Source organism: Ursus maritimus, unplaced genomic scaffold, assembly GCF_017311325.1.
Source record: "Ursus maritimus isolate PB19 unplaced genomic scaffold, ASM1731132v1 scaffold_6, whole genome shotgun sequence".
In the NCBI taxonomy this organism is placed as follows: Eukaryota; Metazoa; Chordata; class Mammalia; order Carnivora; family Ursidae; genus Ursus; species Ursus maritimus.
In genome coordinates, this window is record NW_024426774.1 from 26,035,007 (window position 1) to 26,059,480 (window position 24,474).

Consider the following 24,474-nt stretch of genomic DNA (forward strand, 5'->3'; position numbering starts at 1 on the left):
TTTTTTTTTTTTTTTATTTTAGAGGGCTAATTTGTGAAAACACCCACTCAAGTTTCCTGTAACTAGTGAATTCTTCATTTAGGGAAAGAGTCACATAAATGAAGACCGTCATTACTGAGAGTGTCCCCTGTGGACTTTTTATGCTGATTCAATAATGATTGGTAATGTGGATTTCCAGTAAGTGGGTTGAGTGTGATAGTCCCTCCTCACTGAATGATCCATGTGCCTAAAATTATTCTGGGAACCTGACCAAAGGGATATCCAGGAGAGATTTGATATGATGTAAAGAGCATGGAGTTTGGAGCTAGGTAGACCTGAGTTTGACCCCCAGCTTGGTCATTTGCTATTGTCTTATGGATCATGAAACAAGAGTCTATATTTAAAAAGTTGAAAATGCTTTGCCTTTTTTTTTTTTAAACGTCCTATCCTCATACACTGTGCAAGTTTGTCTGTAGGAATATTGTGGAAAGGGTGGTATGTTTCCCGCCTCTAGGTCTAAGGACTGCAGAAGAAGTCCAGTTCTTCCAACTTTATTCTGGGGCCAAGTTCATGTTCTCTAATACTTGTTCCATCTTTTCCCGTATCTTATGTCTTTTTCTTATCCCTCCTTCTCTCTGTGTTTTTTCCTTAACTGCTTCCCTTTCCTCCATTTTCTCAATCCCAAAGTTGCGAAAGGGACAGAAGTTAGGGGTAAAGAGAATCCTAGATTCTTGTTGTCATTTTTTAATCCCTAACCTCTACTCCTGACCTTCTGTTGTTTTTATTTAGAATTGTGTTTTCTGAGCATAAATAAATTCACTGCCTTGAATGATTTTGTTCGTTCTATATTTTAGTGCTAGTAATAATTTAAGGAGAATGTGAAAGTACAAAGTTGCTATCACTTCTGACTAAACACTGATGAAAATAAATTCATATGGCTCATGTAATTTATAAAATTAAAGTGATTGATTTCATTTCAGGAAGGGCAATGTGGATTATGACTGAAGTAAACTATTAACATCTTGACATTTACTCTGTTTGTGCTGTCCTAAGTGACTCACTCCCAAGAAACACACTCAGGGTCACATTCTTCCTGTGTCATTTAGAAACTTTCCTTTCCTTGGTTGGTACTACTCTCTAAATCATATTCATTTTGGAAGACAGCAGACTTTCCTTGGCTTTAAGTGCTATGGTTTTGTGTTCCATGCCTTTTTTTTTTTTTTTAATTTTCACTTTAAGTAGTTCAAACTTCAGTTTTCAAGTGGCTTTTATTTAATGTTTGAAGTTTTTGTTTAGCCACATACAGAAAGACCTTTTACTGTTGACCAGTTTTTACTGAGAAAACTTAATTTTAAATCTGCAAATGATTTCATTAAATACTCTGTAATCTATTAAAAAGGTACTTAACATGAACAAGTCACTTGCCCTTTAAAAGTTTTTAGAAGAAAATTAACATTGAATCCTAAGTTGAGGAGGACCTAAAGAGGTCATCTGGTCTGGCTCTCTGCCTGAAGTAGATGATTGTTGAAACTTTTGAACAAGATATTCCCCCTTTGGCTTTGAAAAGTCACACACAGGGATCCCAAAATCTCTGTAGGCACCCTGCTCCAGAGGGTCTACATTCTATGGAAGACTAGTTATGGGGCCAAGGAGCTTGAATGGGGTGACTCCTCACAGGTCAATTTCTCCCTCCTTATTATTCCAAGACTCCTCACTATAAACTTTTCCCAGAATTCAGAAGGATCTGAAGAGATAGGACGTATAGCAAAGAAAGGAAGTGAAGGAGGAGAGAGGAACATTCCATTAGTGGAGAATAAAGAGCATGTGTTAGGGACAAAATAATTTTATTTTCCAAAAGAAAATTTGTTTTCATTTTGAATTGTCCCTCTTTACTCCTTGTTCCTGTCTTTTTAGTGGTCTAACCATCCATCCTGTTTTGATTATTGCCTATTTTCTATTGCTTATGATTTTCTTAAAGAATACCTTATGGCAGGAAATAATGACATCTGTCATCTCATGAGTGGTTTTGTCAGGCATGTCGGTAGGCATTTTGCATAAATTATGTCTAAAATCCACAACAGCCCTGACCTGCTCAGTAGATGTGAATACTCCCATTGTGTAGAATCACCATGTGAAACCCAGAAAGCTTGTCTCCCAAGGTCGCAGAGCTATTGATAGGCAGAGCCACGATTTGAGCCTAGGTCTCCTTGGTCCCTGAACTTATGCTGTATCCATTATGCCAAGAAGTCCCTTGGGTCTCACTTAAGAGTGTCAGAATCAGTGAATAGGGTTTTGTTGGTAATTTGTTGGTAATATAAATAATCACTAATTACAAGAAAATATAAAATAGTCTTATGATTCTTTGGATTAACATAATCAAGATTTGCTGACAAACTACTCGGAACTATATCTATTGCAGAATAGGAAGTATACTGAAAAACAGGGATAATGTGAAAGAAACTGCTAGATATTGAGTTGGGTATCTTAGAAATGAATAAGACAGACCACTGATGACTTCAGTAGCTTAGGTTATCATGTTGGTAGTTTAGGACTGTAAGAATTTAAGCATGTAACAAAGAATTATTTCTTCTTACAGCTTATCACGGATATAACCAAATGATGGAATGTCTACAAGGTTATAAGCGGGTTAACAACACCTTCTGTCAAGGTAAGATTAACTGAATTCATTGGTGTAGACCCCATTGTTTTGGCTTTTTAGGAATTTGAGTTGTTTGACCATGTTTTGCTCATTAGCTCAGTGTGTGAAGGTCATAGCAGTGACTACCTCCTGTTCACTCAGTTTAGCTGTAAGGAAATAAAGAGTTCTAGTGTATGGTTACTAGAATTAGTAACATTTAAACTTCATGGAACTTTCCCCCCCTTATGTTAATTTGCGATGAAATCCACAGGAGATTAGATTACGTTATGGAGCCCCCTATGGTCTCCATGCTAGTCACTGCCTATTCCTGCGTAGGCAGATGCATGTTTGTGTGTGTGCAGGTGAGTACACACGTGTACCTAACAGTACTATTTCCTTGCTGACTCATAATTGGGTAGGAGTGTTCCTTTTTTCCCCCCCTCATCAGAATATTGCCACCTCGAAGTATTGAGGTCTTGAATATCAGGGTGAATACACGTTTCCTAGGCAATGGTTAAAGCTGTGTAGCTAAATGTGAAATGTCCTGAGTACTTTCGCTCAGGGTATTTTGAAACATGTAGCAGAATCAAACAAGCAGGGGGGGTCCTCAGAGATCATTTAACCCAGTGTCTGTACCTTATAAATGGGGGCATTCAAGCCCAGACTGGCTAAGTGACTTCCCTGAGGGTAGAGCGAAGGTTAGAACTCAGGTTTACTGGGGCGCCTGGGTGGCTCAGTCATTAAGCGTCTGCCTTCGGCTCAGGGCGTGATCCTGGGATCGAGCCCCGCATCGGGCTCCCTGCTCCGCTGGGAGCCTGCCTCTTCCTCTCCCACTCCCCCTGCTTGTGTTCCCTCTCTCGCTGGCTGTCTCTCTCTGTGTCAAATAAATAAAAATAAAATCTTTAAAAAAAATTAAAAAGAACTCAGGTTTACTAATGCCTGGGTTAGTACCCATACATGATAACAAATTTTGTGTCACTTATTTTGCAGAATGTCCAGTTAATGCTCCTAATTTCCCCTGACATGTCTGGGATAAAGGTATTATTAGTAACTTGGAAATATGTCCACACTGAATAAAGAAAGAGCCTTCCAGAATCTTAGTCAACCAAAATCCATGTCAAGAACACAGCATATGTTTTCTGACTTGTTGTTTGGGCCTCTGTATCCTTGACCAGTATGTGTTTATAGGACAGAGTAATTAAGGTAATGTTACAAAATATGGATTAATTCCTATTAAAAGGGCTCATTTCAGTGGACTATCTTAATTACCTGAGAATTTTCTCAAGATGTTCCTTATTGCATCTAACTTTTATGATTTGTAGAGCTTTAGCAAACAAAGAATTCTCTTTTGAGATGCACAGAGGGGTACCATGTGTTTAAAAAAGTTTTGCCTTTAAATATAAGCCCTCATGGGAAAGAGTATTGGGGAAGTTAGATTTAACTGCTCAAGGAGAGGGCACCCAAGACAGTTTTGAAACCTCTGTAAACCTTAGTAACATGGGAATAACAGGTTAATCAATATTATCGAGGAATCAGTAGAATTTAAGACATCTTTAAAAGATTCTGTTAAACAGAGGGAAGATTGAATTAAATGGATGGAGGAAGGAATATGTCAAATGAATCAATGTATATTCTACAGTGTAAATGAAGTGACTGTTTCACAGATTTGGATAAAAATCTATAAGACAAGCCCTAGCTCATTTTTAGGTTGTGTTAGTAGAAGCAGAACAGGCAGGGTGTTGGAAGTAAATACTCTTGTCCTCTGCCAGTCAGACTGAATTTGAGGTTTGGGTGTTCAGTGTTCCTTGTCTGTTGGCTGATAAGGTCGACAAAGCTTGCAAAGGGCCTGGAAAACTGAGGGTTTGAAGCCCTGGAGAAGTGCAGATTAAAGAGAAATGTAATGGCTGCCTTACAAATATGCCTTTAAATGTTTGAATAACTGTCCTACAAAACAAGCCTTTGATGAGTTGCTTCAAAAATCAGTCAATAGGATGGAGTTAAAAGGAAGCATATTTATAACTACAAGCGAGCTTTTTGTGGGGAATAGCGTTCCCCAGCACTGTACTGAAATGCCTTTGGCAGTACTGAGCCTCCTGCACGCAGAGGTGACCCAATAGATCCTTAATAACAGCTAGCCACGGGGTGTTACAGGGAATTTCTGTCCTGTGCAGTGCATGAGGTTGGGTGACTGTGTAGGTCCATTGCAGTTGTCTGATGCTATCGTTATTCTGTTGCCTGGTATACAGGCTGTGGACGAGAAGAAAGAAATGACATCTTGGTCTGTCCCACAGATTTCAACCCCTGGAGAGGAAGTTTCCTGAAGTGTGCCCTGTGATGGGGTGTATCTGCCTGATTCTTAGACTGTAGACAGAGGAGGATCCCTATTTATCCTTCCCCATTGTAAACCTGTGTGCCTAAATGTTAGACACTCTCCAGAAGGTCATCTTTTCTTAACTGCAGATGATGAGGAATGTACATGTTTTCATGGTTGGGATGGGATGGGGTGGGGTGAGGTGGAATGTGGATGTTATTAATCCCAATTAAAACCAAGACACAGAGAGAGAAAGTAACTTTACCAAAATCACACAAATAATAAGAGGCCCGGCCAGGCTTGAACACCCAAACCACCACTGTTTCTGTGTGCCACATGGCCGCCTTTACAGATTTTGTATGTATCTGGGAAGTATGACTGATGTAGATACTAGCTCATTAGGACAGAATAGACGCCATCTGTTGTGAGGAGTAATAGGAGTCAAAGCAATTAATAGTAATTTGGTGTTGTGTAATAAGAAAAGATGGTTGTCCAATATATTTCTCCTTCTAGCTGGTTCAAGGTTCTACCAACTATTTAAAAATACCATGGTGGAAGTGGGAGTAAAACTTTGCAACTATTGCACTTGCTATCTCATTTAGCAAAATAGGATGAAAAACCCTTAAATAATTGCTAGATTATTGTCGTTGTTAATTTTTAATTTTGTGTTTTCCTCCTCTGGTATGGCTGGTATGGAGTGGCCTTTTGCAAGTTTTGTTCATACTGAGCATATCTTAATGGTTCCATCTCGTTCTTCGCACTGATGGTCAGTAACACCAAATCCTGGCTTTCGTTTGTCTCGGGAGGATATTTGCAAAACAGCATTATACTTTTTGGCATGGATTCTGGAGTGAAGTATCACAGAAAATTCTATTTCATGGTGCCTCCAAAAGGCACCGCTAAATTACACTACAGAGGAGATTGACTCATAAAATAATATGATTTCATTCATCATAATCTGTTAAAATTACTTTTGAGAGAAGGGCTTAATTTCACTCCCTTTGTGACACTATTGGTCAGCAAAATCAAATAGAACTTTCTCACATTACATACGTACACTCCTTTTTCCTAGAGTGTTGAAGCTTTTGATTTTGTTATCCTAGAGTTTTTCAAAAAGAGCCCATTAACCACTAATTACTTGTGCGTTCCACATTGTTCTTAGAGTTTAATGTCTTCTCAGTTTACAAAGCACATTTAAAATTAAAGTGATTAATAACTAGAATTACATTATTTCCTTCACCTAAGCAAACTAATGTCCTGAAACAACGTTTAGTAATGTGGGCTCAGCAACAAAGAACCAACTGTGTACAAGTTAATTTGAGGAGCTTTGAAATAATTGCCCTCCAAGTTGGGTTTTTTCTCCTCTCTAGTGGTGCTGCAATTATCTTTTCAAAGGAATGATTTATTACATATACACACATGGACTGCTAAAACCTGTCCTCACTACCCTTAGCGTTATGGAATTGTTATAATTTGCTTCATTTATCATAACAAACAATACAAGCATATTTCCTGGTGGATCTAGCACAGCATTTGTCATTTGATTATTGTGCGAAAGTTTGATGTAGAGCTGAAATTAAATGGATTAATACCTCATGAATATGATAATAGGAATTCCTGCTTTCATACGCCTTGACTCTAGGGCTCCATTCTTCCCTGTATTTTGAGTACTCTCACTTGCCCATTACTTTGTCATGAGATAAATGAGCTCTTAAAAATTAGGCGTAAATCCAAGTTTTAAAAACACATTTGGTTCTGAAATTACTTGGGGACCAGACTGTTTAGTGAAGTCTTTTATTCAAGGCAAATACCTCTTTTGATATATTGAAATCACCCATTGCATGAGCTATAGGGATAAAATCAACCTAGTATTATTTTGTACATTTTTTAAGCACGTGCCAAGGTGCTGTGGGCAGTGCCAAAATGTATAAGTGAGAGACATCTACACTTTCAGAATCCAGTGTATGTATATTCCTTTTTCATAGATAATCTTGAAAACATTAAAGAATATTCAGTGATCCACAAACATTAATTGGCAGGGCTCTCCTGAGCTACAGACTAAGGATGAGTGATGAATAAGACATCCTTCCTGACCTTGGGCTTAGTGTAATTAAATCAGTCGGAATCAGCAGGACACAATTTGCTTTGTTCATGCTCCCAACTAGCTAAATTTTAGCTGACTCCAGATGAGCCCGTTAAAGCAAATATGAAAGAGCTGTCCACATAACTTTCTCTTGGCGTCATTTTATTACACCAGTTTTTCTGCTTTAATAAAATAAATTTACAAAACAGATACATTAGGGCATCATCATACCCAGTACAAAACTTTCACTGTGGAGCTCCTTTAAAATGGTACCCCAGATTGCATATGAAACCGAATTTTGTTTGGAACATAGAAAGGATACTGGTTATTTTTTTTCAGGGGCATATCTCTGTTATTAAGTGAAACTCACAACTCACTCTACACCAGTAAGCCATACATGGGATTTTTGGGTTATGAAGAGCTTGGCTGGACTATAGCTTCTATTTTGGACCTCTTAAACATTACAAAAAATTGTGACTGCCGTATGGTGAGCATATAGAAGACTGGTGTTTGGGTGCTTTGAGAAAACTAGAAAGTTCAGGTTTTAAAGAAAACCTACCTGCCTGGAGAAAAGAACGTGGCCTGTGGCATAATGCTGGGTTCACTTAGAATTAGAGTCATCATTTTACAGTTATTTTTAAAGGTGTAGTTATGGAAATTGAAAAGTTTTTTTTCCCATACAGTTAGTAGTTAAATGAATGTAACCTATTTTATCAGGTTTTGCATTCGGCATCATTTCTTGTGTCCTGTGCTTACTTTCTGGATTCTTTTTTTTTTTTTTTTTTTAAAGTAGGTTTTTCAGGTAAAATACAGGACACCCAGTTAAACTTGAATCTCGGATAAATAGCAAATAATTTGGTTGGGGCATATATACTACAAAGTACTTGTTTATCTGAAATTCAAATTTAATTGTGTGTCCTGTATTCTTATTTGCCAGTCTGTACTTTAAGATGATATTCTTTCACAGTTCTTTAAATGAGGGTCCCTGAAAAGCATATACTTTAGATGTCTGAAAATATTTTTCTTTTGAGCTCCTTCTGTAAGGAGACTGGTCAGGTGTAAGCTCTAGGTGGTTTTCTAGCAATATGTTTGACCATGTTACACTGATACCTTCCCACTTCTTTTTGACACTTTCCCTCCTTTGTAGATAATCTCTCTCTCTTTCAGGATCTTCTTTGAATTCTTTACTTTCTGTCATTTTGTCATGCTGTGTCGATATTAGCATGTATTTTGATTTTACTTAGTAGACAGAGTGTATTGTCCATCCAAACAGTCATGTCTCTCCTCAGATTTGGAAAATGATCAGCTGTTATCTCTTCAGATATTGTTTTTCCACCGTGCTTCTCAGCTGAAACTCCTATTGACTAGTTCGGGGGACTTCTCTAATGCTCACGCCTCTGAGCAAGTCTTTTGTGCTTGTATCCTCTTTTTAAATTTTTTGATTTACTTATTTTTTGCTGCATTTTGAGTGAATACCTCAGTTCCATCTTACAGTTTTCTAATTCTTGCTTTATTCTGCCCATCTGGACTCTATCCCACCTGTTATACTTTTAAGATTTTTTTCCACTTCTTAGGTTTCTAGTAATTTTTTATGGCTACCTGTTCTTGTTTCTTTTCTTTTAAATGTGTTCATTCATTTACCTTTTTAAACGTGTTGAAAAGTTGAGCCAGATTTCAGTTGCTGAGAAAGAACATTTCTGCACAGGTACTTAGAGATTCCTACCCTCACTTGCTAACTTCTTGGCTGCCCATGTTTCTTCCTGGACAGTAGTAGCCCCAGGAATTCAGTGGCTCCATCCACTGCCATGTATTTCTGTGCCATTTCAGGTTTACTAGGATATTTGCCTTGGTTGTTGTTGGTTTTTTTTTTTTTTATTATCCTCTTTATAATTTGTCTGTAATTGATATGTTTTTGAAACAGGAGAGAATGCCAAAGCATGGACTTACCACATTACATTTCTTTAACATTTATCCATATCAGGATTGAGCTTTTTAAAATTCAAGGTGTCAATATTGGAATGTGGTATTTAATGTGTATATATATTATAAATTTTCTTTGAGTATGTTAAAAATCATTGAGAAAGCTTCAAATTATATAAATTAAATGTTATTCAAAGATTTTTTTTCCTGTTGTAATTTAGCCCCCCACAACATTAGTATATTGACTTTCTGCCATTTATTAACTCATTCATTTTACAGATATTTAAGATGATTTCAGTGGGAGTAGTCTGAGAAATATTAGAATATAATAAGACTTAATTCCCACCTTTATGAAGATCACTGTTCTCATGTATAATTGAAACATCAAGGCAGCATATAGTAAAGCTTAAGAAATGAACCAATTTCAAGAAAGTTCCCATTTAAAAACCTATTCTTTAAAACAAACACATTGTCTTTGCTATTTATAAAATAATTCATACCTATTGTTTAAAATTTAGAAACTAAAGAAATGTATAAAAATATAAATTACCTTAACCTCCTTCAAAAATGCATTTTTCTATAGTATATATAGTTTTTGAGATTATATTTCATGGATAAGTGTGAAGTGAAACTGTTTTTTCACTTAATAGATAATACATTCTGATGTTATTAAATCTTGTAAAAATTATTTTAATGCTGACCTAGTATCCCATTGGGTGGATATAGAATATTTCATTTAACCATCCCCCTAAAGTGTTATTTTCAGATTAGTTTCTATTTTTTCTTTTTATATATACTGTCACCGGCATACTTGAACACAAATCTTCAATGAATCCATGGTTATATTTATAAGAGAAATTGCTGGTACCAAGCTTTGATTCATCCTGTGCACATGACCTCTCAGAGAGGATGTCCATTTCCCTTCTCACTAACAATAGAGAGTTCATTCACTGTGCCCCTCCTCTCCTCTCCTACTTCCTTTCTTTACGAATTTGAAAACACGCAAAGGACAGTGAAATAGTATCTTTTTCTTCACGTAGACCCTGTGCATTTCTATTTAAGCTCTCCCCAGGTATTTTTTTTAAAGATTATTTATTTATTTGTTGGGGAGCGGAGGGAGAGAATCTTCAAGCAGGTTCCAACCTTAGCAGGGAGCTCATCATTGTGGGGCTTGATCTCACCACCCATGAGATCATGACCTGAGCCAGAATCCAGTCAGATGCTTAACCAGCTGAGCCACCCAGATGCCCCCATTGCTTCATTTCTAATTGCTGTTGATTTTATCGATGTGAGACTTTTCTCCTTATGGTATTACTTGCATAAGAATAACTTGATAGTTTTCTTTTTTCTAATACAATACATTTCCTTTCTGGTCATTATGACTTACATATTTTTATCTGCCCATTTATATATTTTACTAGCATGTATTGAGAGCCTATTTAGGGGAGCCATTGTGTTGGATGCTTGAGGTATGTCATAATCAAACAACCCTGTGAGATAAGTAGTGTTATCTTTTTTTTTTTTTTAAACTGATAAAGAAACTGAGTCTTGAGGCTCAAAGAAATTAAGTGATGGAAGGTCACATGGCTGGAGAGTGGTAGAATTTACCTCTGCAGCCTGGGCTCCCCTCCCTGTGCTACCAGCATTTATATAGCCGTTTATAGTTTATGAAAGTACTTTTTAAGAAAATATTTATTTGAGAGAGAGCACAGGGCTTGTGGAGGGGCCAAGGGGGGCGGAGAAGAGAGAGAGTCCCAAGCAGGCTCCACGCCCAACAGCAAGCCTGACTTGGGGCTTGATCTCACTACCCTGAGATAGTGACCTGAGCCGAAATCAAGAGTCAGACGCTCACTCAACTGACCGAGCCACTCAGGCTCATCGAAATCCTTTTTTTTTTTTTAAGACTTTATTTATTTATTTGATAGAGAGAGGGCATGAAAGCACAAGTAGGCAGAGCAGCAGGCAGAGGGAGAGGAGAAGCAGGCTCCCCGCTGAGCAGAGAGCCCGATGTGCAGCTTGATCCCAGGACCCTGGGATCATGACCTAAGTTGAAGGCAGACACTTAACCGACTGAGCCACCCACGCGCCCCCCACCGAAAGTACTTTAACACATTTTCTCATTTCCTTGAATTCCGGACAGTGGCCACACGTACTTGTTACAGGTGAGGATGTAAAGCCTTGCTCAGTGAATGGCAGAGCTGAGAGGATATTAGACGCTCACCCGTACTTTCACAATCTGTGTTTAGCTCTTAGGCTCCTTTACTGGTTTGGTTTAGAAATCATAAAGTTCTCCAAACTTCATCATTTATTTTTATAGCAAATTGTCTTGTAAATGTCTCTGCTGTGTAGTTAAAAATTTTTTTTATCATATTATTAGTAAGTCATTGTACCCCCTCAGTTTTATTCAGAAATCTTTAATAAGCAGAATATTAATGCTTCTAAATGCTTTTGTGTTTATTTGTATGCTTTTGTTTTGTATTTATGCTTCTGTGCTTTAGTTTATGCTATAGTTCCTTTGGATTCTGAGGCACTCCTTTTCTGGTATCCTCTCTTCTCACACCAGGTGTGGATGAGCTCAGCCAGGCTCCGTCACGCATCTGTAATCACGGGTGCCTGGGGCTAGATGGTCTAGGATGATCTTGGCTGGGATGACTCCACCGTCTTCCACAATCTCTCATCTTCTGGGCAGCTAACATGGGCTGTTCTCATGGTGGTGGCAGGGTTCCACACAAAGCTTTTCAGGCCTAGGCTTGGAATTGACACACTCTCTCTTCAACTGTATTCTGGTGGCTGAAAGTCAGAAGGCACAAGACCAGCCCACATTCAGGGGGAAGAGGGGGATTGCATTCCACCTCTTCATAGGAAGAGCTGTGAAATCACATAGCAAAAGGCATGGAGAGGTGGAGAGGTAGAGAATTGGCGTCATTTTGAAAATCAATCTGTAACACCGTGATGGCTTATCCTGATTCAGCAAGGAAATGAAATTTGCTGGTATTAATGTGAGGTCACTTTACATCTGTATATGGAGCCATATTGACAAAGTATTGGTGAAAAAAAAAACCACTATTCTGGTGATTATATTAGAAACTGTGTAGTTCATTATATTTTTAAATAAACTTTGTATCCGTGTATAACCCATGTGTAGAACGGTGCACTCTCTTTTCCAGAAGGAATCACTAGCCTGACTCTTACAAGAATCTTTCAGTTTTGGATTTTTATGAACTTTCAAATGATCCAGTCTGTGTTCTTTTGAGTCTCTTCCCTTCACTCAGCAGCATGTGGCCAGTACCATTTCCTAATATTCACAATTCTGGCCAGTGAAGGGATAATATTCATTGATGTTTTCATTTAAAATCTTTTCAATACTTTTTTCCCTTCCTTCAGTGTGTTCTCTGACTTCTCTGTCTCTGCAGTGTTCTTTCCAGTTAGTGTTGTCTCTAAAGTTGCTTTCAGTTCGACTCTCGAAAGGGCATTGATTATTGTCATGTTTCTTTCTAGGAAGAAATAGGGAATGTGTATATGACAGCAATGTGGCTATAAATATGAAATTTAGAACCCGTTGTTCTTGCTATATATTTGGAAAGCTACAGTAAAAAATCAGTGGGTAGAGGTTAAAGCTGGAGTCCACCAGACTTGATAAATCAGTTCTTCAAAACACTTAAAAATGTCTAAAATTCTTTAGCCTGCCAGAAATTCATCACAATGCTCTGCTATCTCTAGTGATTTAATCCCAGTGCTGTGGTACTTAACGTGATTCTGAATCAAGTTTTACAAAAGTCAGTGTCTAAGAGGGAATGGATGTGTTAATGATTTGAAGGGGTTATTTTACTGTCCCAGGCATTTTCATAGAACTCCTGCTGCAGTTTCTAGTTTAAACAGGCACAGAATTTTTGGTAAGAACTTAAAAAGCTTTTGGTCTGGACCTGAGCATCATATTTCAGCATTTAAAAATCAATTTGGGACCCATTCCGATCCATTTTAGAGTCTTTTTCTAGTGTGTCTTCTTACTGTGCTTATATCACTGGGATAGGATTCAAAAAGGAAATGTCTGTTTATTTTATTCACTTTTCTTCAGGAAACACAGTGGTGAAGTGAGTCATTAGCACATTGTATTTTCCAATAGCTCTTTGACCTTAATCTCTGGGGCTATAAAATCAATGGGAAGATGACTGTTGTATCACGAGTGATGAGGAAAGCCCATGATGGATTCGTGTTACTGTGAGTGTTTCAAGGAGAAATTAATGTCGTGTCTGTAGACTAGAGTCAGAAATCCAAGACCAACAGAGATGTGTATGTTATTAGCATCTTCCATGTGTAGCACACATGTATTAAGAAATAAATACAAGCTGTTCTCTGGGCTCTGATAATTCTTTTATCATGTTACCCTGCAGACAGAAGAATTGGAAGGAAGGGAGTTGCTCACACGGTGGTTTGCCTCCTCTCAGTGAGTCTAGCGATGAAATCTATCTTGTGCTAGATTATCGTTTATGAAGGTGTTGGACAGTTACATGTCGGGAGGGGAGGCTACGGTAGTGGTGAGGCCGAGGTTGACACGAATAGGACTGCAAAGAGACCTATGGTACAATGGTTTTTGGGGCCATTCCCAGAGAGCATTTCACAAAATGTGCTCCACAGACCACCAGTTCAGAGCGATGTTAATAGACAGTGTGTGCAAAAGGGCTCTGTGGCTGAAGGTGTGAAAAACATCAAGTCAAAGAAAACTAAGAGTCCTTGCCAAATGACTTCTCAGGGTCTCTAATATGCTCGTGTATATAGAACGTGTGGTGTTTCTCAAACATATTTGGCCACAGGACCCTTTTACAAGCTTGTTTGACATAACATACCTTGGGTAATGTTGCTCTTAGAACATTGACTGTCAAAAAAAAATTTTTTTTTGGTTCACTTATTTCCTAAAATAATTTGGAAAAACTTAGTGTTCACCCATTTTTAAGCTGACGTCTACATTTTTCCCGTTAAAATTAAGTGGATGCAGTAGAGTCATTTCTGGGGCATTTATGTTAGATACGTGCTTTAAACATACTTTCATCAAAACCTTGGAGCTTCAGAGATGGTTCATTCCGTTTATGAATAATGTCACCATCTAACTTAATTGGCAAAAGCTGGGCCTTCTTGAACAAGCCAGACTTAACACTTTTCCTATGACTCGTCCTCAGGAGGGATAGATCTGTGAGATGTTCATATGTTTGGTGCCTTTGAGAATTCTGCATTGTATAGGGCAATGTGCTAGGTATAGAAAAGATTTCGGATGAGGAAGAGGTGTGCCTTGACTTGTAAAGAAGATGAAGGCTCTGAGGAAAGGAGGAGGGTTTGGAAAGGAAGATTGGCACATGTGTTCTTAGGAAAATTACTTTTAGAGAAGGAAACATATGAAGCCTCAAGATCTAGAAGTTGATTCCCTTAAATAAGAGTACCCAAGTCTGTGTGTACCTTGTGACATACTGTCATAAACCTTTAGGGATAGATGTACGTACCCAGTGGGAATCTGCTTTTGCAGAAGTTGAAGGGATACATATGTCCTCTGAGAGAATGCATTCTCTGTCTAAAGCAAGTGATCCCTATAAAATGGCCAAATAGTCTGTCTAGCTAGGAGAAGTATTTACTTCGAGAGGTATTTTTTCTGCTTTCAAGTGGAAGTGCTATTGCTAAATTGTATGCTGGAATTTCTGTCCATCAGCAAAAACTGAATATCCACAGCAGAATCTGTAGAAAGCTTCATATTTTCACACAGTATAAAGATCTTCATGTACTCTTCTCACCTTGTACTTAATTCCTTTCAGTTACTGGACATGCCTCATTTCCTGTATAAACTTGCGTCACTAAAAAGGCAGTAAATTATTACTTTGTTAAACATACATAGTTTCCTTTAGGAGAATGGATACATAAAAGTGTGTTTATTTCCCATAAGGACACTTATGCTATTCATAATATATTATGCATTAACTGTCATACTTTATTTATTCCTTGGCATTTTCAACCCTGGCAGGTTGTTTTGAAGTCTGAATATTTAAGCTGGAAATACCCTTGGGAATTATCTGGCTCAGCCCCTTTATATTACAGGAAAGGAACGTGAGATCAAGAGAAACTAAGTACTTGCTCTAGGTAACATAGGTTAGCATCCTAGTTATACCAAAACTAGGTCTTCATGGGCTATGTCTCTCATTAGATTTTTACACACCCTCCTTAACTCTCTTAAAAAATAAGATTTGGGGCGCCTGGGTGGCTCAGTCGGTTAAGTGTCCAGCTCAGGTCATGATCTCAGAGTCCTGAGATCAGGCCCTGCATGGGGCTCCAGGCTTAGCGTGAAGTCTGCCTGAAATTCTTTCCTTCTTCCTCTCCCTCTCTCTCTGCCCCTTTCCTCAGCTCACATGTGCATGCTCTTTCTCTCTCTCATGCACGCTCTCTCTCTCTCTCTCAAATAAATAAATAAAATCTTAAAAAAAAAGATCTTGAACAAAATCATGCTTATAAAATGAGAATAACCATTGTGTTGCTCACCACCCAGGATTGTTACGAAGTTCCAATAAGAGGAGGTGTGCTATACAAATATAAGGGAGGAGGAGGAGGATTCTTTTTTTTTTTTTAAGATTTTATTTATTCATTTGAGAGAGAGAGAGACAGCCAGCGAGAGAGGGAACACAGCAGGGGGAGTGGGAGAGAAAGAAGCAGGCTCCCAGCGGAGGAGCCTGGTGCGGGGCTCGATCCCAGAACGCTGGGATCACGCCCTGAGCCAAAGGCAGACGCTTAAGGACTGAGCCACCCAAGCGCCAGAAGGAGGAGGATTCTTATCTCATTCTACTAGATTATTGTACCATTCTCTTCTATTGAAATACTAAAGCTGTGTTACATTAGGTTGTTTAAAGAGTCTCTTATTAAGCATATTTTCCATCTACTCTGTATTTTTCTGCTATCTGGGTAATAGATGCCCAGCCTTCAATTTTGTTTGTATTCGGTCGAACCATGTGACATTGCTAATATTCAACCATTTCAGGCTTACAAGAAGAGCAGTTTTGTATTACTGATCTTGGTATGGCCAGAAGCACATGGTAGGCTATAGTGGGCAGAGAAACTCTATAAATGTTTTCAGAGAGTTGAGAAGTATGTAAGTTCTCCTTCATGTTCCCTGTAGCCCTATAGATTTTTGCCTGCTGGAAAGGAGCACATAGGGCTGTGTGGGTTTCTTTCCTTCTTTCTGCTTCTGTCAGCTTCTGGACTTAGCAAAGCAGCTCGGCTTGGGAGGTTATAGGGTCTGGCTATTCAAGAGGGCCAGCTCCTCCAGCCATCACTTGCATCTTTGTTCGTAAACTCCGTGAACTGTGAGGTTGTACCATTCTTTGGAAGGATCGATTTCCACAGTGCTCTACAGAGGGAGAACAATGAACAAGTTCATATGTTTATCTGTTTGTTTAAACACTAAACTGTTTTCAATTTAATCAGAATACATTAAGGGAGATTGGCTGACCCTCTAAAATATGAGACTTCTGAAACACAGTTACATTTGTCAAATATGTTATTTATAAAAATGACCAAGTTAGAACCTTTTATTTGACTTAAAAAAAATAGCCGTAGGAATTGGAGTCTAAATAGAATTGTAATTCATAATTTACCCATCATGTTCCATATAATTGTCAAACTTTTGCCTGATAACATCTTCTCTTAGTTTACTCCTTAAACCTCTCATGTCCAGATATAACATGTTCAGTGAATTCATGTTTTGTTCTTAAAGCATTTCGAAGCTCTCGTTTCCTTCAGTTCATTTAGAAAGATCTGAGGAGCTTGGCTACCTGAGAAAGTCATTTGGATAACTATTCATGTTTCATATTAATTTGTAAGGCTCTAACTTAAAAACCATGGGGGATCAGTTTTTTATCTTTTTGATTTTGTTTTGTTTTTAAAGATTTTATTTGAGAGCGCGCAAGAGAGCATGAGTGGGAGGAAGGAGCAGAGGGAGAAACCAACTCTCCGCCTACCAGGGACACCCCGCCACCCCCCATCCCCCACCCCACCCCACCCCCGCCAGCCTGGCTGATCCCAGGACCCTGGGATCATGACCTGAGCCAAAGGCAGACCTTAACTGACTGAGCCACCAGGCACCCCTTGTTTTTGTTTTTTAAACACAGAGCATATAAACTAACCACCTACAGTCCTCAGGAGCAAAGCAGGGGATGGAAGAAGGAAGTGGCCAAAAAAAAAAAAAAAAAAGAACATTTCTCTCTAGGTTTTAGGTGTAAAATTTTGTGTATTAGGAATTAACAATTTATGATTGGAATGCTTTTGAAGGTTTTGTGAGTGACTTGTTGAAACCTGCCATATGATTTGTCACAAAAATAAAAAGTCAGGATTTATAACCTTTAAAAATTTTGACAAGTGCCATCTTATTATAGAAACTCAGTGTTTGAAGCAAATGCGAGAGAACCGCTTGCTTAAAACAGCTGTACCAGAGATAATGCTAAGCGAAATAATCAAGCAGAGAAAGACAATTATCATATGGTTTCACTCATTTATGGAACATAAAAAGTAGGAAGATTGGTAGGAGAAGAAAGGGAAGAAGAAGGGGGGGTAAACAGAAGGGGGAATGAACCATGAGAGACTATGGACTCTGGGAAACAAACTGAGGGCTTCAGAGGGGTGGGGGGTGGGGGATCGGGATAGGCTGGTGATGGGCATTAAGGAGGGCACGTATTGCATGGTGCACTGGGTGTTATATGCAAGTAATAAATCATGGAACTTTACATCATAAAAAAAAAAAAGCTGTACCAGGTATGAAGAGCTCAGGGGACAGCTCAGCAGGTGGCAGTTAAGTCTGATAAACCATGTCAGAGACCTGGTCAAATTTGGTAGCGAGGACTATAGCCTTGCAGGTCACAAACCACACAGGCCCAAACTTAGGGTTGTGGGGGACCCAGTCTCTTGTGCTTTTAGCTAAGGCCATAGCACAGTCTCAGTGACAGCAGGAGATGGTCAGATGAACCAGATACAAATGCTGAGTCAAGTGAATGAAACCCATCAAGTCCTCTCCTGTAGCTAGCACCCACTTCACTCCATCATTCCTAAGACAGCCTCACTTCAAAATGGTCCCTTCTGTACTTACAAACTCGGAGTTTCATAATCTCTGTGTGAATTTCTCAGCAAGGACATTGTGGACATTTTTGGCTGAGCAATTCTTTGTCAAGGGGGACTACCCACACTTTTTGAATGCTAAGCTCCTTAGTATCAATCTCTGTCTTCTCCAGCCCTGTGACAACCCAAAATGTCCCTCCCATAGGTAAGTGCACACCCTTCCTCCTTTGAGGATCACTGTCTGATCTCCCTGACTACAGAGAGGGAAGCGATGACTTACAACATTACTGACCTTACTGACCTACAACATTCCCTAGATATTTGCATTTAGAAGAGAATGTTTTTGTTTTCAGAAGACCAATAAATATATGAGAAGGAAGTGCAAATTAAAACCACAGTGAACTAACACTACACTCCCACCAGAATGGCTATAATGAAAAAGACTGACAATAATTTGGTGAGGATGTGAGAAACAGTTGGTCCTGGGGATGGAAATTGGCATATCCATTTTGGACAAGTATGTGATTATTTATTAAAGTAATCATGAGTCTTCTCTAGTGAGTCAGAAATTCTGCTCCTAGATAGACACAGGGGAGTAATGAGTACGTTGGCCTACCAAAAGTCGTCTATATAAGAATGTTCACAGAAGCATTGTTACTGATGCCAAAAATTGGAACTAACCAATGTCAATGTCAGTCAGCAGTTGAATGGATAAATTAATTTTGATATCCTCACACAATAAAGCATAACAGCAGTAAAAGAATGACTAGTTGCATGCAACAGTGATGAATCTCACAGGCATAATAATGAGTAAAAGTCAGTCCAAAGAACATACGCAATAGGATTCCCTTTAGATGAAGTAGAAGAACAGGACAGACTAATGGATGATAGTAGTTACCTGTGGGGGCAGAGATGTTGATGGGAAAGGGCAGTAAAGGAGCCTTCAGAGGCAGTGGAGATGTTCTGGATGGTGGTTACTCAGTTATGTATGTGTGCACACGTGGAGATACACATACCCATCTACGTGTAGAAGTTCATGTAGCTGTATAGTTAAGATCGATATACTTTGCTGTATATAAATTAGGAAGGAACTTGGAAATTTAATCTCTAATTTATGGTGTTTTAGAGACTAGGTTAAAAAATAAATTGAGGCAGTTAAGGGAGATAGGAGTTTTTCCGGAAGTCGAGAAGGTGTGATGTAGAAAGTTGCAAGCTTCTAGAGCCAAAATTAGGGGAGGTGGTGTTGCTAGTGCTGGTGGCACAAGCTGATAAAGGTAGAGAGGGTAGGAAATGCATGATTCCCCTTCCTCTTGAATGTTTCTATTCCTATATATAGCCATAGTGGATTTTTTAAAAAGTCTTAATTCCTGTCCTCCATTCCCATGGCATCATGGTTGAAGCTGTGGGCAATGTTGAGGAGAGTCAAAGAGAGGATATTGGAAGAGGGCAACCACAAGCAAGTGGTTGTACATCAGATATTTATGCATTGGAGGAGAAAACCTTCATCTTAACCTGGCAGCCAGAAGTGAGGCTGGTACACCACTTCATAGACAACTCCAGTCGAGGGAAAATTTTGCATCCAGGAGGTGAACATGGAATATGTGGGGATGCAACCAATGAACAGGAGTGTATGGGCCACTCAGAGAAGGAAAATGGCCTCTAAATCACAGGCAAGTGGGGACATGAGGAAAACAGAAGAGTGCAGATTTTGTCCAGCCTTTTTGACCATAACTGGCTGACCATAACTGGCTGGTTACCCATAACTGGTTGAGGTTTAAGTTGGGACATACGATAAGGGCTTTTCTTGTACCATGTAGCCCCAACTGGACTTGGCTTTCTTCCTGGTCCTTCATGTGGTTTTCTTGAGGAGAATGAGTGATAGGGGAATGTTTTCAGTTACATGCTGTGCATAAGTGTGTATTACAGCACAGTGTACACTCTGGTAAAGAATAAGACGATCAGGTGCTGACTGTCCTATGTGGTGCCAGGTGTAATCTAGCGGTGCCAGTTTTCAGCTGGATCCAAGTTAGAAAGTGGTAGAATTTATACAACTATTATATGTGTTCATTTGTTATTTGGATGTCATTGAAAATGTGTTTTATCACTGAAATAAAAAACTGCCTGTATTTGATAAAATAGGTCTGTTATAGAAATCAATGGCTACTTAGAATATGAACTATAAGCAAATAATGATTTATTGAGGGCTGTATTTGCCTCATTATGTGACAGTTTTGCTAGTAATATTTTGTTACCAATCATGTCCAACTTTAATTTAGAAAATTAATTTTGAAATCAGTAATAAACATTTTATTAGAATTGATGATGGAAGCAAGCAAATATTGTTGGAAACAAAAGTGCTAATAACTATGTCTGTTAACTGTTAAGCTTCATAAGCCACCCTGAATAAAAATAGAAATGACTATTAATTTTTCACTTTTAACTTGTCCTATTCTTTTTTTCATTTTTACTTATTTACCTCTACAAAAGACTCTATAATCTTTTTTTAAAGCACACATTTTTATCTCTCCTCTTCCAAATCATTTTGATTTTCCTTCGGATCCCTGTCATAGCCCATTTGGGCTGCCGTAATAGAATACCCCCGACTGGGTAGCTCATAAACCACAGGTACTTACTGCTAATGGTTCAGAAGGCTGGCAAGTCCAAGTTCACGGTTCCAGTATGGTCGCCTTTTGGTGAGGGCCCTCTTTGGTTGCAGACGCCTCTGTTGTGTCCTCACATCATGGAAGGGACTAGGAATCTTCCTCATGGCTTAAGCACCTCCCAAAGTCACCCCCCCCACTAGTACCATTATCTTTGGGGGTTATGATTTCAACACCTGAATTTTGGGGGGACACAACCATTCAGACCATAGCAATCACCCTATGTGGGTGACCTCAAGTCTCTATTTCTAGCCATGTTGTCTCTTTAGTTTATTCCTGAATCTGCCACTGCTGCTGGATTTTATACTTGGGTATCCTTATGTGACCTTCAAGTGTAAAACTAGTCTCTTCATTTGCCTCTTTTTTCCTCAGAACTTTCCACAAAACCAACAATGTCTTTTTCTCTTTTCCCAAATTAGATGCCTCCCAGGCATCTTTGACTCCTTTCTGTTCCTTTCCAGTGTTATGCTGGCCAGTCAAACATTATGCATTTGGCCCATTGTTCTTTTCAAAAGAAAAATTCCTTCCTGATTATTCTCACCGTCCCAACCTGGCTTGTCCTGTCTCATACTTGCATTACTCCTTCAGTCATCAACTTCTGGTCTCTTCTCGGTAAGCCATGTGTTGGCCAGATGAATTTTCCTGGAGCCTGCCTTTGGTTCTATCTTCCTTGTGCTTAGAATTGCTCCCTGTTCTCAGTAAAAGTAAATCCAAACCTAGCCTGGCTTTAACCGTAATTTGACTTCTTCAAGTTGATGACCTTTCTTCTAATTGTGAGAAGTTCAACTGCTTTTCACTTCTTTAATTTGTAGCTAGTTGTATGTCCAGCTAGATTGCTAGTGTCTTCGGGGCGAGAATCTTTGCCTTACCTGTACCATCTCTAAAACCTAATACCCATTACCGGAAGCATGGTGAGGGCTGGAATCTTGTCAGTTTGGTTCACTAGTAAATTTCTAGTGTCTAGAGCAGAACCAGGTATATCGTAGGTGCATAATAAATAGCCGTTATATAAATTGTAGATGTTCAGTGAATACTTGATTTGATTTTAGATCACTCGTACCTGCTGCATTAAAAGCTAACATCTCTTATTTGCTGTAACTAAGAGATTATTACAATGAAAAAGAAAGTGAATGCTGTTTACAGCCAGAATCTGTTCAACTGGTCTTGACTACTCCTTCTAAAAGGATTGTGTTTTCCTGCAGATATTAATGAATGCCAGCTACAGGGTGTGTGCCCTAATGGTGAGTGTTTGAATACCATGGGCAGCTATAGATGTACCTGCAAAATGGGATTTGGGCCAGATCCCACCTTTTCAAGTTGTGTTCGTAAGTAATGATCACTTCTTATTCCTATTTTGGATCGTTTTGTTGTTGTTGTTGTTATTTTTTCATTTGAGGAGGGGGTATCCAAAAGAAGATAAATACTCAGCAGTAGACTGAATATTGTAAATATGTGGGAACATCTCATTAAAAGGACAGCTGGAAGGAGGCAGACCTACTAAGATCTCTTTTTTGGATCTTTCTCCAAAATAAATTTTTATTGCAATCAGAAAAATATAATAGCTGTAACTCAAGGTAGGGAAGAAGCACACTGAGAAAATAAACCCAGATGAAGAGTTATTTAAGATTTTCATACCTGAAAGATGACAACTGTTTTTTCCTTCATGAGCATTTTTAAGCATTATTTAGGCTGAGTTAAACTTTGTCCCAGCTTCTGTCTTTAATTAGTCCAAATTCTGTGTCACTGGTGTCTGATTTAATGAGGTTTCACTGTACTTGCTTAGTTGGTAGAGTCTGGGAAATAGTTATAAGGCCCTGCATTTCAGATTTTCTATTCAGTACTAATTTCCAAGATTCTCTCTGTTGCCCTCTAAAACCACCAAAATGTGTCTCCAGAGTTAGACTGTTTTGCCTCACAAATGTTATCTCTAAGTTTTTCTCTTGTACCTGGTAAGGGTAAAAATCCTTCATTAAACCATATGTTGTAATATTAATACAGAAAATATAGTTTCGAAACTCTCTAGCCACAAAACCTAACCCAGTGTAATCACTACAGGTCACTCGATGACCAGAGATGGGTGCATTCAGATATAAAGTTCTCACATGCAGATTTTTTAAAGGTTACCTTACTTTTTAAAGAACTTGTGCTCATTATTGCAAAGCAGGTAAACACTGAAGATTTTTAAAATTTAAGTTTATACAATTTAAATTTAAACATTGTAATGTAATGTAAACATTAATGTATGGCAGAAAATTATTAGGATAATTTTAAGAGCAATTCTATATTTCTGTCCTGATAAGTTTTTGTTTTTGTTGCCTATTTTTTAATGTGGCTTTGGTATACGTTAAGCTGTACCCTTCTGGCCTCCATTTTTAAATTTGGTATTTGGGTAAGACACGTTCTTGATGGACGATATCTATTGCTTTAATTGTGCAGCTCTCCCTGAGGTGCATAGACACAATCAAGTAAGGGGAAATGTAAAATAAAAATGACAGTCTCATTCATTACTTTTAAAAATCTGAGAGTTCACAGTGTCTTCTGAAAAATTGTTACTAATTACTACTGTTTTCTTTTAAAAACTCTCAAATGCAGATTAGGAAATTTTGCACGTAAGTTCTTTTTTCTGTGTTCTTTCACAGACAATTCTGATCATGAAGCAGACACCTAACTATAGGCTTTTTTGGTGGGTGGTAAAAATAGACTATAAAATGATGTTTGCACACAAAGTATGTTTGAAAACTAATGCAAGGATTTGGAAATTTCAGGTCAAAAATCACATTGTTGACAATATCCAGATAATTTAGGGATTGTTTCTGAATGATTAGAATTACATGAGTATATATTTTAAATAGTTTCATAATTTTAAACATAAAAGATTTTACAGAGTTTGGATATAGAATTTGCTTTGAATGTTTGGGTTTTTTTTTCCCCCCTCTTAATTTGACTTGTCGTCTGGTTAAAATTACCACACTGAGGATTGCAGATTTGGTAAAGTGTTTTACTGAACTTTGACTAGATCTGATGTCTAGAGCTAAGGGCCGATGTCCAGGTTTTAATAAGATTGTAGGAATCTGCCAATGAGATTCTTGAAACACTTCCTTAGCATTATTTTCCCTGTCGTTGCCCAAATAATACTGAACTTATTAAACAACCATTCATTCTTATTTGAAAAATAAATAATTCAATTTTATGGTTCAGCTACAACAGCTGAAATGATAAGTATTAAGAGAGGTTTGTTACTAGTTAAATGCTCCAGTTGTAGAGGTTAAGTTAAAACCGGGATCTTTACCAGCGTTGAGTGGCAGATTTATTTCTCTTTCCTCTGAGTTTACCGCATGTAACATCACAGATATGTAGAGTTCCTTCAGGATTTGTGACTTGGTTTAGTCTAGCCTGATTCGTTTTATGAACTATATTTTGAAGAAATCAATGCAGGGTGGGGGTGGGGGAGTGCAGAAGTCTGAAAACAGTTGAGAAGAATCAGGAAAGAAGGTGATGTTTACAGAGTAAGGGCAAAAAGTACTGGCAAGATGGTGGTATCCTTAATAGTCATGGGGAAATAGCAGAAGGAGACTGGGGGTCACACATACTGATGCACGCGTGCACACACACAAACACATGCACGTGCCCAGACACACAAAGGCACTGAGAGGAGGAGTTACTTAACGTTTGGAATATCTGTTTTTGAGAGGTATAAAAACAGGCACAGATAGAACACGTAAGCAAATGGAAGCGATTGACCACATTTGTTCAGGCAGCGTGAGTTTAGGGCATAACCAGGCCATGAAAGGTGTGGCTGACTCCG

General features: G+C 38.5%; 1 protein-coding gene across 4 annotated transcripts in view; it reads left to right on the top strand.

Annotated features, from left to right (window-relative positions):
• Positions 1 to 24,474, top strand: part of LTBP1 (latent transforming growth factor beta binding protein 1) — a 228,609-nt gene that overhangs the window by 65,585 nt on the left and 138,550 nt on the right. For all 4 annotated transcript variants that reach the window (XM_008700245.2, XM_008700246.2, XM_008700247.2 and 1 more), the window contains exons 5-6: positions 2,576 to 2,647; positions 21,872 to 21,994. In XM_008700245.2, the coding sequence (XP_008698467.2) occupies positions 2,576 to 2,647; positions 21,872 to 21,994 (195 nt within the window). The remainder of the gene's footprint in view (positions 1 to 2,575; positions 2,648 to 21,871; positions 21,995 to 24,474) is intronic.